Raw genomic sequence first — 12898 nt, forward strand, 5'->3', positions numbered from 1 at the left:
AGGTGATTTTCCAGTGCATGCGTGCGTGTGTGTGTGTGTGTAGGCCTCCTCCAGTAACACGGTGCGTGTGTTGCGCAGGCGCGTGTGCCGAATTGCATGTGGGCAAATGTGCGTCTACGCGTGTCCCTCTGTGTGTGTGTGTGTGTGTGTGGAGGTAGCAGAGGTATGACTGGATGTGTTGTGAAGAACAGCGAGCCGCTGTCTATACTTGGGTTTGCCTGCAGCTATGCGCGCGGAGGAGAAGATAGAGAGAGCGCAGGAGTGGATGTAGGAGGAGGCAGAGGGAGGCTGACAGAGAGAAGGGAGCAGGGTGAGAGGAGGAGGAGGAGAGGCAGGGGGAGTATGACAGAGGGAAGGGAGCAGGGTGAGAGGAGGAGGGGGGGGGGGGGGGGGGCGACGGTGACGCACGCCGCTCCGCCGCCCATTGGCTGCGCGCGCTGCCAGTCACAGAAGCTCCGCGTCAGGCGCCGCTCGCAGAGCAGATTATGAAGCGGAGCTCGACCAGCAGCAGTCTCCTCTTATTGTCTCAATGGCTGCACACGCGCTCCTCCTGTGCTCCCTCGCCTTGCTGTCAGCCCTCTGCCGGCCCGGGCTCTCCTTCACTGAGGAGGAGCTGCTGCCTGGACTTACCTATGACGAAGTGCCTGAAATCCTGGACAGAAGGTACGTCCATCCCATCCGTCCATCCATTCATCCATCCATCCATCCATCCCCATGGCTGAGAACAGAGGAGGGGTGTCGGGGAGGGGGGAGGGGTGCAGAGGGATGCATGCAGGGATGCTGATGTGCTCTCATACAGGGGCTTTCTTCCCCTCCTTTGTCAGCCTCCCCTCCTGTCATGCTCACCGCCACTGTGTCTCTGGATGTGGATGCAGGCGGTGTTGGCGTGTGCAGGAGACCTGGGCTCAAGCCCTTTGTTTGTCTCAGTCTTGGGGACTGCATCAGACGCTGATCATCGATCACGGATGAGACTGTTGTCTCCGTACAGTAGTGCTGGTCTGGCAAGGGAGGGGGGGACTCGGTGAGGCTGGGGCAGTGGGACCTGCAGGGGGGGTATGGAGAGAGGAGACAGGTGGATCAGCCCGGAGGTGAGGGTACACAAGGATGGGGTAGGGAGGAAAGGATGCATCAGGGATGGTCTGCTGGGGTCTGTTTACTGATGCAGTCATTGGGAGAGAGAGGTAGGGAGAGAGAGAGAGGTAGGGAGAGAGATAGAGAGAGGTAGAGGGAGATGGGAATTCTAGCCGGCCATGTCTGCATAATGCACATGCAGTCCTGCAGGTAAAATTTGGATAAAATATTCAGGACTGAAACCTGGGGGCACTCACAACAGTGTCACAGCGACGGGGCTGAGCAGGCAGCGCGGGCCTCCGTTCGTACCGGCTCCTGCCTGCTTACAGAGACATCACAGCAAAGACCTGGAATATTGTGCCAAAGCCATGTAAGGCTCTTGAAACTATGCCATCCATGATGGCAAACAAAATCCTCTATAGCGCAGATGCTCCAGTGCCAGAATTTGCTGCAGTTTCAGTACTCTTTAGTCGTTATTCAAATGATTTCCCTTGTTATTGCACTTTCAGCGTGTTAAAACACTTTAGAGATTATTGCTGCGAGGCTTTCATTTATTGCAAGTAATCTTATCTGGACACATGTTTGCATGTGTAACTTGGATTTAGAATTCAATAAAGAAACTCTCATGGGATCGCAGTTCTCATTAAAGCTCAGTACTGAGCTGTGAAACTCTGACAGATCCCTGTCTTAACCTCCGACCTCCGCTTGCTCTGACAGAGAAAATACTGCATCCAAGTTTTTTTTTTTTTAATTACTGTTATTTCATTTTTTTTTTCTTGGATCAAACTTTAACTCAGTAACATAACAATCCCTCGGGTCGGAGCTCAGAAACACTATGCTTCTTATATAAGAGCAGCCTTTCATGCCTTCTATTTCAGAAGCCTTGCAGGGAGAGTAGCATTGGCGAGGAAGGCGAGATGGAGTGAATTAGGAACTTCAGCGTCTGATAGACTATGAGTAATACTAATCAGAATCAGTCAGTGAGACTCATTTTCTGCATTCAGTGGTGTCTGCTGCTACGACAAACACAGTGTATAACTGAGCAGAGATAGCCAGGAGCTCTACAGCGCTGTCATAAATAGCCACCCTAGTATTTTTTCTTCCGTTTTAATCCTTTGTGATCCACAGTATGAAACACAGCAATGAAACTGCATTTTATTTCAATTTCTGACTTTATTTTTTGGCTAAATAAAGTAATTGAAAATGAAGTTAAAAGTGTGGTAAATGACAAGACTCATGAAAACCAGTAGAGTTTTAACAGAGCGATCAGGTCGGCTCAAGCTGTTTATACAACATTTTCTCAACCACAAACTTGTCAACAGCTACATGATTTAAAATTCAAAGGTCCTAAATAACCAACAGAACTTCTTAACTGAATTGTTATTAGATTTTATATATAAAGTGTTTTTTTTGCTATGTTAATCAAATTAACACACCGACGCTAATGAATGAACACGGAGTTGAACTTGCAAACTTCTGATGGACAGATGGCACACTCACACTGAGCCAAAACAGCCCCTGTGTTTCATCCCAAGATGAATCACTGAAAATAAATATGATTCCAATATGAGGACAGATTAGTGGTGAAAAGGCAGAGTTGTAATATTGGAAGTGACCCTTCCTCACAATGTGGCAAAGTTATTACCAGCATAGACAAAGACAGAACGAGGGGATTTTCCACATGTGGCTGATGTTTGTTGGCAAATTAGAAAATGCTGATGTTGTTGTGGTGAGGATCTCTGTTTCAAAACTACAAAGAAAGCGAATCAAATGTTTTGAGCTGTTTTATTTTCTTTCGTTTCAACAACTCTCAATTTTATGACCTAAATTATCACTCACGTTCAGATTCAATTAAATCATTCACACAGTCCAATGAAAAGGAATGAGGAAACATTTAGAAATGTTTTACAGGATCAGCAGGAATCATAAGTGCATCATCAAATTAAAAAAAAAAAACATAAACCAATTTATTATTTATTTAAGTGCAGGCCTACTGTAAAGCTAAATTAAACCTTTGTTTTGTGTTATGTCAGGTTTGTTGAGTTGTGAAGCAGTCATTTTGTAAACGGTTTTCAGTATGTGTGTCATGTGTGGTCAACATGAGCTTAAATGTATCTTAAAACTGTTAAACTCATGAGAAAGGAACCTAAACATAGACACAGATTAGAGGCGAAATATTGGATTTCGAGTGGAAGATTGATCAGTGAACCCTTTTCAAAGACAGATTAAAAGGTTAAAAGGACAGAAACTAATTTCACCATATTTACATATTCAAATTTGTTAAAAAAGTATTCTTTCAGGAAAGCAAAAGTGTGACACATGTCCACAACTCCCTGGTTGAATACAGCCTGAAATGTTTTTGATCTTAGGAGAAAATTTTCACTCCAAATCTGACCTGAGGTCAGATCTGAAGCTCCACATCAAAGCCACCCAGAAATGGCACCCACGCCTCGGGAGGCATCTTAGCAAACTCCTAAAGCTTAATCTGCACTAATAAATCTATTAATAGGCCAGCACCTGCACGGTCTGGGATTAAGGCAGGTTTTCTTGCTGTAAGAGGAACAGACAGTGTGATTTATCCCGTTATTGAGTCTTGTTATTTTAATGAATTAAATTAGACTTTATTTCTACATTCACTTATAGAATACTAATCACATCTTTATTAACAATAGCCTGTGAAAGTAGTTCACTATGTACCTTGTGAAATACTATCATACCTGGGTTTGGAATTTCATGCAGGCATAACACAAGGAAATACGAGTACAAGAAAACATCTCTATACTCTGATCCAATATTGAACAACTATTCTCGGATTAGAAATCAAAAGCTAGTAGAAAATACGTGACTCATTAGCTTAATGTTGTGATATAAGCAGTATTTGTATTAGCGGTATAGTTTAAAATGAATTTCAGCTCAAGGCTGTGGCGTTAAGCTGTGACTCCTGCTGCAGGACGTGCAGGCTGGACACACTGTTCCTGGTTGACGGAGTGTCGGAGCGCACGGGCTCGGCGCTGCGTGCGAGCACAGGCAAACAGGACTTGTTTACAAGTTTGGGGAGCAGGCACCACACCTTTTCTCTGCTCAGCAGCGCGCAGCAGAGCAGCGGCACGGACCGAGGATGATGACCGCCGCTCCATCTGGAGGCTGGAACAAGGCTGTCCAGTGAAAAATGCATCGATCGAGATGCCACGAGTCGGCCCGTTGTTAATATTTAAAAACCACAACGCCTCCGCTAAAAATAACCGCGATCATAATGTCTTCGCTGTGGAGTGCTGAGGTTGATCTCTTGACATGTGTGAGGTGGACGTATTTGTGCGCACACATGTTTGCAGTTGTATGTAAAATGACTGAGTTGAGCCAAGGAGTGGCTCTGGCATGGCTTTGATTATATAAAGGGCCTGTTCAGCACCCAGGCACCGTGTGACGGGCTGAGCCAATGATGGGGCCGCAGCAGTCCCGGGTTGCTGACCTCGCGAAACTGGCACAGGAACAAACGGCCGGGCTTTAGTTAGCGCTCACACACTCGCTCAGACTCCTCTGGCCCTCCTCGGCCAGCTGAGGTCTGGGTCGGCGCGCAGGAAGCGACGCTTATTCACTTGCGTTTGATTTCATCTGTGTGTTAATCAACCTCCCCGATGTACAAGTCACACGTGAACTTCAAAACCCTGGAGAGTTTGTAACTAATAGCGTCCACCACGCTCCTGGGGTTTCAGTCACAGCCGCCAGCTGCCAAAAGGTGTAGTGCTTTTGGCAGCTCTCTCACACAGTCATGCTTGCCCAGCATTCATCAGGGAAAATATAAATATTAGGATTTGCAAGATATATAAACTCTCGCATTGTTACTCCTCGAATGGCACTTGCTGATGTTGCATCCAAACAAGTCCTGAAGATTATGCACACATGTGCGGCGGCATGTGCGCGACCGCCCGCACGCACACACACACACAGACAAACAGGCAGAGATCGCAGGGCGAGCCTTGAGTTGAGCCAATCACCGTGCTGACGTTGGAAGTTGGCACAGACGTGCTCAAATGTGGACTGCAGTGCTTGTACACAGGAGCGCGGTGCTCCTCGCTCACCTTGTGCGGACGTCATCACGCAGCCGTCATTAACCGTCCCCCTGGATCGACACCTCAGATTTAGAGGGAAAACCCCACCGGTTTATGCTGTCAGCCGCGAGATGAGGACGTGAAAACATCAACGCCGCGCAGGAAGAGAGGAGCCCGCGTCTACATGTTGCTCTCGCTGTTTGATCCGGCGTCTGAAACCCTCTGTTTTGTAGGAGTTGCGCATTACTCATTCAACTGTGAATATTAAGTGCTTTCATGGAAAAAAAAAAAAAAAGAGACAGAGAAGCCTTTCATATACTTAACGGAAACAGATTGTGAATGGTGCAGCATTGCAGCAGCACCATCGTAACATAAATTACTTAAAGGAGGCCTCACACTTGAAATCCAGTGCTTGAAAGCAAAACGTAATTCAAAAACAACGACAGCTTCACTGAATCAGTTGAACAGTGTGTCACTGCTATTTTAGTCTCCGGATTCTACCAGCGTAATGACGGCGGACAAAGTTCACGTCTCTGGACCCGAGTGTATTAAACCCCATTTCCAGAGGTCAGTGCAGATGCATTAATTAGCACATGAGCTGTCCACAATGCCACGCGCTCTGACATCATGCCTTAATCTCTTCATCTTGTTCAGGGCCTGCGTCTCTCCATATTTGGGCTCTGATGGACCTGGCCTGTGCTTACCACTAATCCTAATCCATCTGGCACTAAACTACACAATATTGCCCAGGTGGAGACTGCACCATATGGGTAGATAACTACTCCAGGCTGCTGGCACTGATATGTCTGGCAATCTGCACTGAAGCTGCAACTTCAAGCACCAGCAACACAAAACCTGCCAGTCCCTTTTCATTTGCTGTTGAGGTCTGCTCGTCCATGTTTCGTCCTTTAGCTTCTCCGTGCACGTCGCTGCACTGGACTCGCAAATACATATTCTGAGAACGTTCAAGTTTCTTTAATCTGAATAAAATCGAAAGCGCATCTTTAGCAGTGACATTGTCAGATTCATATACGTTTTATTTCACAGGGAAGGTCAGGGGTATTCTCCAGAGATCTCTGACAGCAGAAAATGGGGCTGTTCCACGAGTGGCTGGGATTACTGTTCGAAAGAAACACAATATGAGCTTCCCTTGGCAACGGTAGTCACAGCTATTGACTGACTGTTGTGTGTGTAAATTTAGGATAAATATTCAGGTCATCTTCAGTCTATCTTCTGAAAAAAGGCCTTCCCTAAAAGATCACAGCGTCGGTGTTCAGCTGAAGATAACAGGGGTAATATCAGCCACAGACAAAGTTGCATGCAGTCGCTGCTTTTGTTGTGCAGCTTTTCATAAAAAAAAATCCTTGAAAATCCTTGTGATTGATGCGCCGCTTTGAGTTGGTGCTCGTGGAGGAAAAGAGAAGCGTCCACAGACATTCCCACTCCCACAGGTCTTAGGCTTTACCTGCCCCAAGCCCATTATAACTGGCTATGGTGTGGAGATTAGAGCTCCAGCCCAGGTGAGCGCCGAGGACAGGCCGGGGAGCATCAGACAGTCACAGCAGAAGGCGGACCGGCGCAACGACCGGTCATGTCAGTGCCGCCCGCTAAGCCCATTGGCGTTTTGCGTCTTTGATTAGACAGTTAAAGGGATCAGGATTAGCTGCGTGGGGTTTAGTTATGGCTGAGAGCTCGGGCGAACATGTGAAGCAGAAGAGGGTGACTTCTTCTCTCTCACCTGCGCACTATGTAGGTCAGCCGCGCATCAAAGATCAGGCGTGAACGTCCCGTCAACCACACAGTGTGATATACCGGCTTGGTGACACTCTGTGTTTGGATTTTAACAGCATTGTAAGAGCAAAGTATGTTTTAAATTAAACCACTGATTTTTAGACATTTTATATATTAGTGTAGTTTCTGGGTCTTGCATAAATAATCACTATATGTACAGATTTATAGTCATCCTCAAAAGTGTTATTGAAGAAAAAAAATCTATCTTCTTTCTGAACAAGTTTATTTGTGATTAACAAAGTGACTTTAAAGGTTCAGGAATTACAGTTTTATATTTCTGTGAATGGCATGTCATACATGAAACAAATCAAAAGCAAGTTTTGAGAGCAGCCGTGTGTCGTTATTCTTCTGATACAGAGGTTGTTGGTTTGGTGCCCCTCTATGTGTCTGTGTGTCTGTCTTTGAGCAACACACTGAACTTGGACTTCACTGCAGACAGGTGTGTGAGTGAACGAGTTAATGGGATTTCTCATAAGAAGATGGAGACTGTGGAAACGTGCTGTATAAGTCAATTCAGTTTACCATATGATAAGTTCGATACACACACGTCATCCCACATAAACACAGTAGGTTCTGAATACAAATAAAAGACAGAAAACAACAAAAACCGGAACCTTAAAAAAATCCATAATAATCTCAAATATAATTTATATGGACTAAACTGATCTGTGATGTTTTGATCTGTGTGTTTCCTGTAACTCAGGGTGTCTGCTAGGATGTGTGCCACCCTCACAGACCTTTTTTTGAACCTGTCCTGTCCAGCATGGAAGCAGCAGGATGGAGTTCTGGCTGCTGTTATGTGCCCGACAGATTTGTTCTTCCAAGAGAAGCTTATAAGCATTACCTCACAGACTTTAAAAGACGCTGTGTCCCCCGCTTGTGAAGTCTGTATAAATAAAAGAAAAATCTTCGAGTTCTAGTTTGAAGCTGTCAGTCTGAATCTTGTTGGTCATTATATATTGTCTGTTACTGTTGATAGATTTGTGGTTTTATCCAAAATCTTACATTCTTATATTAATGCATCTCCTTTAGATTTGCCACACATTTTAATCTTGAAAATACAAATATTTTTTTGTGTCAGAATATTCAGAAGTTTTCAAAAGGAGAAAAGAAACACACGGGGTTTCTGGTCAGGCTATAGATTGCGACTGTTGTAAATCCAGCTGTAAAAAAAAGAAAATAATTCAACATTTTCCTGCATTTTGCTTTCTCCAGTCCTCACTGTCTTTTTTTTTTCCTCCCACAGCAAAGAAAACCCCAAACAAGCAACAAGAGTCACATCAAGTAAGTCACAAATGTGCTTTGACAGAAGGCCTGATTCAATCAGACCTGTCATGACGTAGGCGCCGCTGATGTGTTGGGTGGAAAGACCTGAACGGTGGAGACATCTCCGCGACACTGTCACACAATCGGCTTCTCGGCTCCGTGCAACCATGGGCTCCTATATTTAGGCACTTTTGACAACTTGCATGAAAAATTACGGAAACGTTCTTTGAAATTCCGTGATGCTAAAACATGTGTCTGGGGAAGGAGATGAATGGTGTTTGTAAACAATACCACCGTAACCGTGAAATAAACTGCTGATGAGTCAGTGCGATGACGCAAAACAACTGGAAATAGATACGAGACTGAGCGGCGAGGTGCATGCAGGATCTTTTTCTGCGTGCGTGTGCATGTGTGTGTGTGTGTGTGTGTGTGTGTGTGTGTGTGTGTGTGTGTGTGTGTGTGTGCAAAACGAGTGTGAAATCGCCTGAACTTTTATGATTATGTTGCAATCTGCAATGCAGCATTGCAATCAGCTTAATATGTATACTGATATAATCCGTGGCGATGCGGTAAAGTACACACATCATGTGTTTTCAGGTCAAGATGGAGAGTACGGCTTAGATAGCGAGGAGGTTATTCTGACGCCTGAGGATGAGAACCCACTCAGGAGAATACTGCAGGTACAGTGTCTCTATTCTTCCCTGGCTGTTTCCACCATCAGCCCACCCAAACACACACACACACACACACACACACACACACACGCACGCACGCACACACTGAAACAGACTGAGACACACGCAAACTAAACAGAGCATGCTGCAGCCACACTGCATGACCTTGGATGTGGGAATATTGTTAGTCTCATATTTACCAGAGGTAAAACATCTCTGCCACCCACACACACCGCTCTGCTGGGACTGAGGATTCAGTGAAAACATGCTGCTGTATTATGCTGCATGCTCCATCATCTGTGACCACACCTTCACACGCAGTGTAAATGTAGCGTTGGATTGGTTGAAATTCCCTCCAGGCTTTATGCAAAAAACAGATGAGAAGACTAAAGGGGGCGGATTCTGGTTGCATGCGCTCACACTGGTGTGTGTGCAGTCACCGCTGTTGCTTTTCACACTCAGGCTTGGTGTGGCGGTCGCACACTGACCTTTACAAAGGACTGACATTTCATGATCACAATGACAAACTCAAAAGAAAAGCGGTTTCTAAAGGGGCCATTGAAATTAAATATCGTGGCAGGCGTAAAGGAGAGCTGCAGTAAGCTGTGCAGGGCAGCAGGGCAGCTTGGTGCAGAACAAATCCGGAGACGACAACACATATCAAACTGACGTGTGCTGCACAGAAAGGAACTGGTGGCAATAGATGCATCTGTGGAGGATTAGGATACCTTGAATGTATGATCTCTGAAGATGTGTCTGTTCAGTCACTTGGTCTACATTTCTAATCTAATATACAACAACTTTATGGGTTCGCCAGTCATGTGTAATGCTAAATGTTTTTTTTTTTTTCAATAGATTTTGTTTTTTTATGTTAATCTTCAAATTATGAAATTATTGATTGAGAAAACATTTGGAACAAGCAGACAGACAGACAGACAGATAGATAGATAGATAGACAGATAGATAGATAGATAGATAGATAGATAGATAGATAGATAGATAGATAGGGGAAAGAATCATGTCACGGTCGGTTTCACACAAATTTTCTACAGAAAATAATCCATTGTTGAGATGAAAAACTTACTTTGATTTATACTCTATACTTTTGTCACACATAACACAAACCATGTTTGATTTGACGAATCACGACGCTGAACTTTTGTTGAACTGTATTTTAATCCTGAAAAAAATGACAGCTTAAAAAGTGTGCATGTGATAAAAGGACAGAGTGCCTAAAAAAACAAAACAAAACAAAAAACAAAAAAAAAACAAATTTGCTGTGACCTTTCCAGATGTTTGTTTATGGTCTATTTTCGTAATTCCTTTCTTTGCATGTTTGCAGCCGTTCAACTGGCACCAGCCTGGGATGTCTCACAGTAAGAGGAAGCTGCTTCAGTCCCTGATGGGGCCTTACGGCCCTCTGAGCGTCTCTTACAACGGGAAGACCTGCATTCTGTTCAAGGCAAAGCGGCTTGCGATTCGCTACAGGAACCATACCTTCATTGATCTGACTGAGAGGGTCTTCAACCCCAACTCGCCCGTTGACACTAAAGGCTCCATTTGCACCAAGGAGAAAGCTACGTATGTAGCGTTTCTTTAATTTCACTTTTTCATGATTTTTGAGGGAATTATAGTGGATCATTGCTCATATATTATGAGGCAGAATAAACTGATAACGTGCAAGACATCTGTGTCATTTGCGTTTTCAGCCTACACATCCTTCTTGTGAAGAGTCTCATTGCAGTTGTGATTTAATATTTTCTACTTTTTGTGGGTTTGTTCTGCTGCAGGCTTTCATTAAGGTTTGGCGATGTGGAGGACTTACGAGGTCTAGTAATCAGGTAAAACAAACTCATGAGGGAAAAATACACATACTGTACATTTTGTGTGTTGCACTCATCACACTCAGCATTTCAATACTTCAATTTGAATAAACAGTTTATCCGTGCATGTGTGGACTGTATTTATCTAATTGCACCATGTCCTCCACCAGACTTCAGATGTCCAACACCTTTTATGAGGCAGCTGGTCAGAATTGGTTCACCCTGGACAGCGTTCACATCCACTACAACTGGACCCAGGAGGCCACATTCAACGCCAGTGAGGTCTACGCCCCTGCCACTTCATCCTACCATTGCCAGCACGTCAGCAGCCTGCACAAATATGACACCCTGCTCGTGCCCAGCTCCCACACTGACACATCTGCTAACTGGCACATCACTTTCACTGATTTCCAGGTACACCGTCGCACAGGGGACCGAGCCTTTGTTGTGAAATTCTTCTAATTTTCTCTGCACGGTCACTGTCGTACCGTAGCTGTCTTTGTAGTTTCCTACTCGTGTGCATGCGTCTACATGTTGGCCAGCTATTTCCTTTTTGTGCTCTGGCTTTTGGCCCTCGGTCAGTCAGTCTGTCTGTCTGTCTGTTTACCGTCTGTTTGGCAGTCTGTCAATCTGTCTGTATTCTGTCTGTTTAGCCATCTGCTAGGCCGTCTCAACCTGTCCATCTGCCCAGTGTCTCTGTGCTCTGTAAGCCCAGTAAAAGCCAGTTGTCCTCTTTAGTTCCGTCTAATCTCGTCTTTCCGCTCTCCCGTTGCTCTTCCAGATCCAGGCCTTCAACGTGCAGTCAGACAAGTTTGCGTCGGCCAGTGACTGTGCTACTTTCCTAACGCCGGCCATCCTGATGGGCCTGGTGACGTCTTTGATCCTGCTCCTCGTCCTCGCCTATGCCCTGCACATGGTGGTACATCTCAAGCACATCGATCGCTACGAGGAGCACAAAGCCACGGTCTACTTTCCGCGTAGTCCAGAGGCGGAGCTGCCGGACAAAAACAGCCTGTGAAGGAAAATGAAGAGCCTGAGGACGACGGGGGATTGAGGGAGAGAGAGCGAGCGAGCTGAGAAGCAAGGCTGAGGGAACGCAAGAGACTAAAAGAGTGAAAAAGTATCCTCCATTGAGTATTTGGTCAACAAAATGACAACTTTGCCTGTTCATATGAAAAAAAAAAAACCTTCTAAGTCTTAACTACTTAAAAACTAAATGCAGACCGTGGTTGGATACTTTTTCTTCTGTCCTCATTGACCTGCATCTTGGCATCCACATTTTGAATAAGGCCTTTCGATGTTCCAGCCTCTCCCATGGAGGGCTCGTGACGCTGATGTCAGAGGTCAAAGTCAGCCCCAGGGCCCTGAAGGGCAGCAGTGTATAAAGGCCTTTACCCCAGCCAGCCATTAAAACTGCAACAGGCTAGCATCTGTAGCTAATACAGCTAACGTCCAATGCTCCTGCTTATATGTACTACATGGCTCACAAGTGTCATATTACAAGCTTCCATCACAGACCATGTCTTTCCAGCATTCATCAAAGTATGCTTTTGTCTAATACTGCTGCAAGAAATATATACTTCAAACGGCCAGTTTTATTGCTGAGATAGCCGTATTAGCTGCATGCCGTAACAGGCTGGTTTACCTGGGCTAGCACAGTGTTTCCTAACAATACCAATATAGGAGAGCATTGAATGAGCAGCTTCAAATAATCCCACGTGGCACGAAGGTGGAGGGAAAAAAGAGAGAGAGGAAAACGTCTCCGAGAACAAGTAAAAAGAAAACGTAAAGCGGAACCACTGGGCTAGCATCTGGCTGGAGTGAATGAACTGATACTGAAGGCCCTTCAGAACCACTGGCATCTCTCACCCCGCCCCTGAACAAGACTGCTGCTTGGGACTTAACTGTGAAATGGCCTTTTTACAGATCAGCCAGACTAAAGGGGTTCTTCAATCTAGCACAACATTGGTTAGATGCGAAAGCACTAACAACAAACTGTCAAAGACTACACCAGGAACTATGCTGCACAAGACGGCCCACCCGAGGGCGTGGCAGAACGGCGGGTCTGGGAATGAAACGACTCTCTGCGAGAGTCTGAACCAGGGAGGCCATGCGTCCTCCGCGTGCACCACTGGATATGACTGCCAAAGTGAAGCTACAAAGGAGTTGCCATAAAATATGGTGAGACAATGTGAAAATGAAAGCTAACCATTACAGCTATGTA

The 12898-nt window shown here is 45.3% G+C and overlaps 1 protein-coding gene across 1 annotated transcript; it reads left to right on the forward strand.

Moving 5' to 3' along the window:
• The first annotated feature begins 449 nt into the window (after window positions 1–449).
• Window positions 450–12898, forward strand: atp6ap1lb (ATPase H+ transporting accessory protein 1 like b). Its single transcript, XM_030118696.1, has 7 exons — window positions 450–663; window positions 8158–8195; window positions 8775–8857; window positions 10194–10432; window positions 10642–10692; window positions 10845–11088; window positions 11456–12898. The coding sequence occupies exons 1-7, from the start codon at window positions 530–532 to the stop codon at window positions 11690–11692; spliced, it is 1026 nt and encodes a 341-aa protein (XP_029974556.1). The 5' UTR covers window positions 450–529; the 3' UTR covers window positions 11693–12898.

Source organism: Salarias fasciatus, chromosome 20 (genome assembly GCF_902148845.1).
Source record: "Salarias fasciatus chromosome 20, fSalaFa1.1, whole genome shotgun sequence".
Taxonomy (NCBI): domain Eukaryota; kingdom Metazoa; phylum Chordata; class Actinopteri; order Blenniiformes; family Blenniidae; genus Salarias; species Salarias fasciatus.

Excerpts from the sequence above, each read along its gene's own strand:
- atp6ap1lb (XM_030118696.1), top strand. The coding sequence starts at position 530 with ATGGCTGCACACGCGCTCCTCCTGTGCTCCCTCGCCTTGCTGTCAGCC. Across the intron at positions 8,858-10,193 it reads CACTCAGGAGAATACTGCAG|CCGTTCAACTGGCACCAGCC; the intron begins GTACAGTGTCTC and ends GCATGTTTGCAG. Across the intron at positions 10,433-10,641 it reads TGCACCAAGGAGAAAGCTAC|GCTTTCATTAAGGTTTGGCG; the intron begins GTATGTAGCGTT and ends GTTCTGCTGCAG.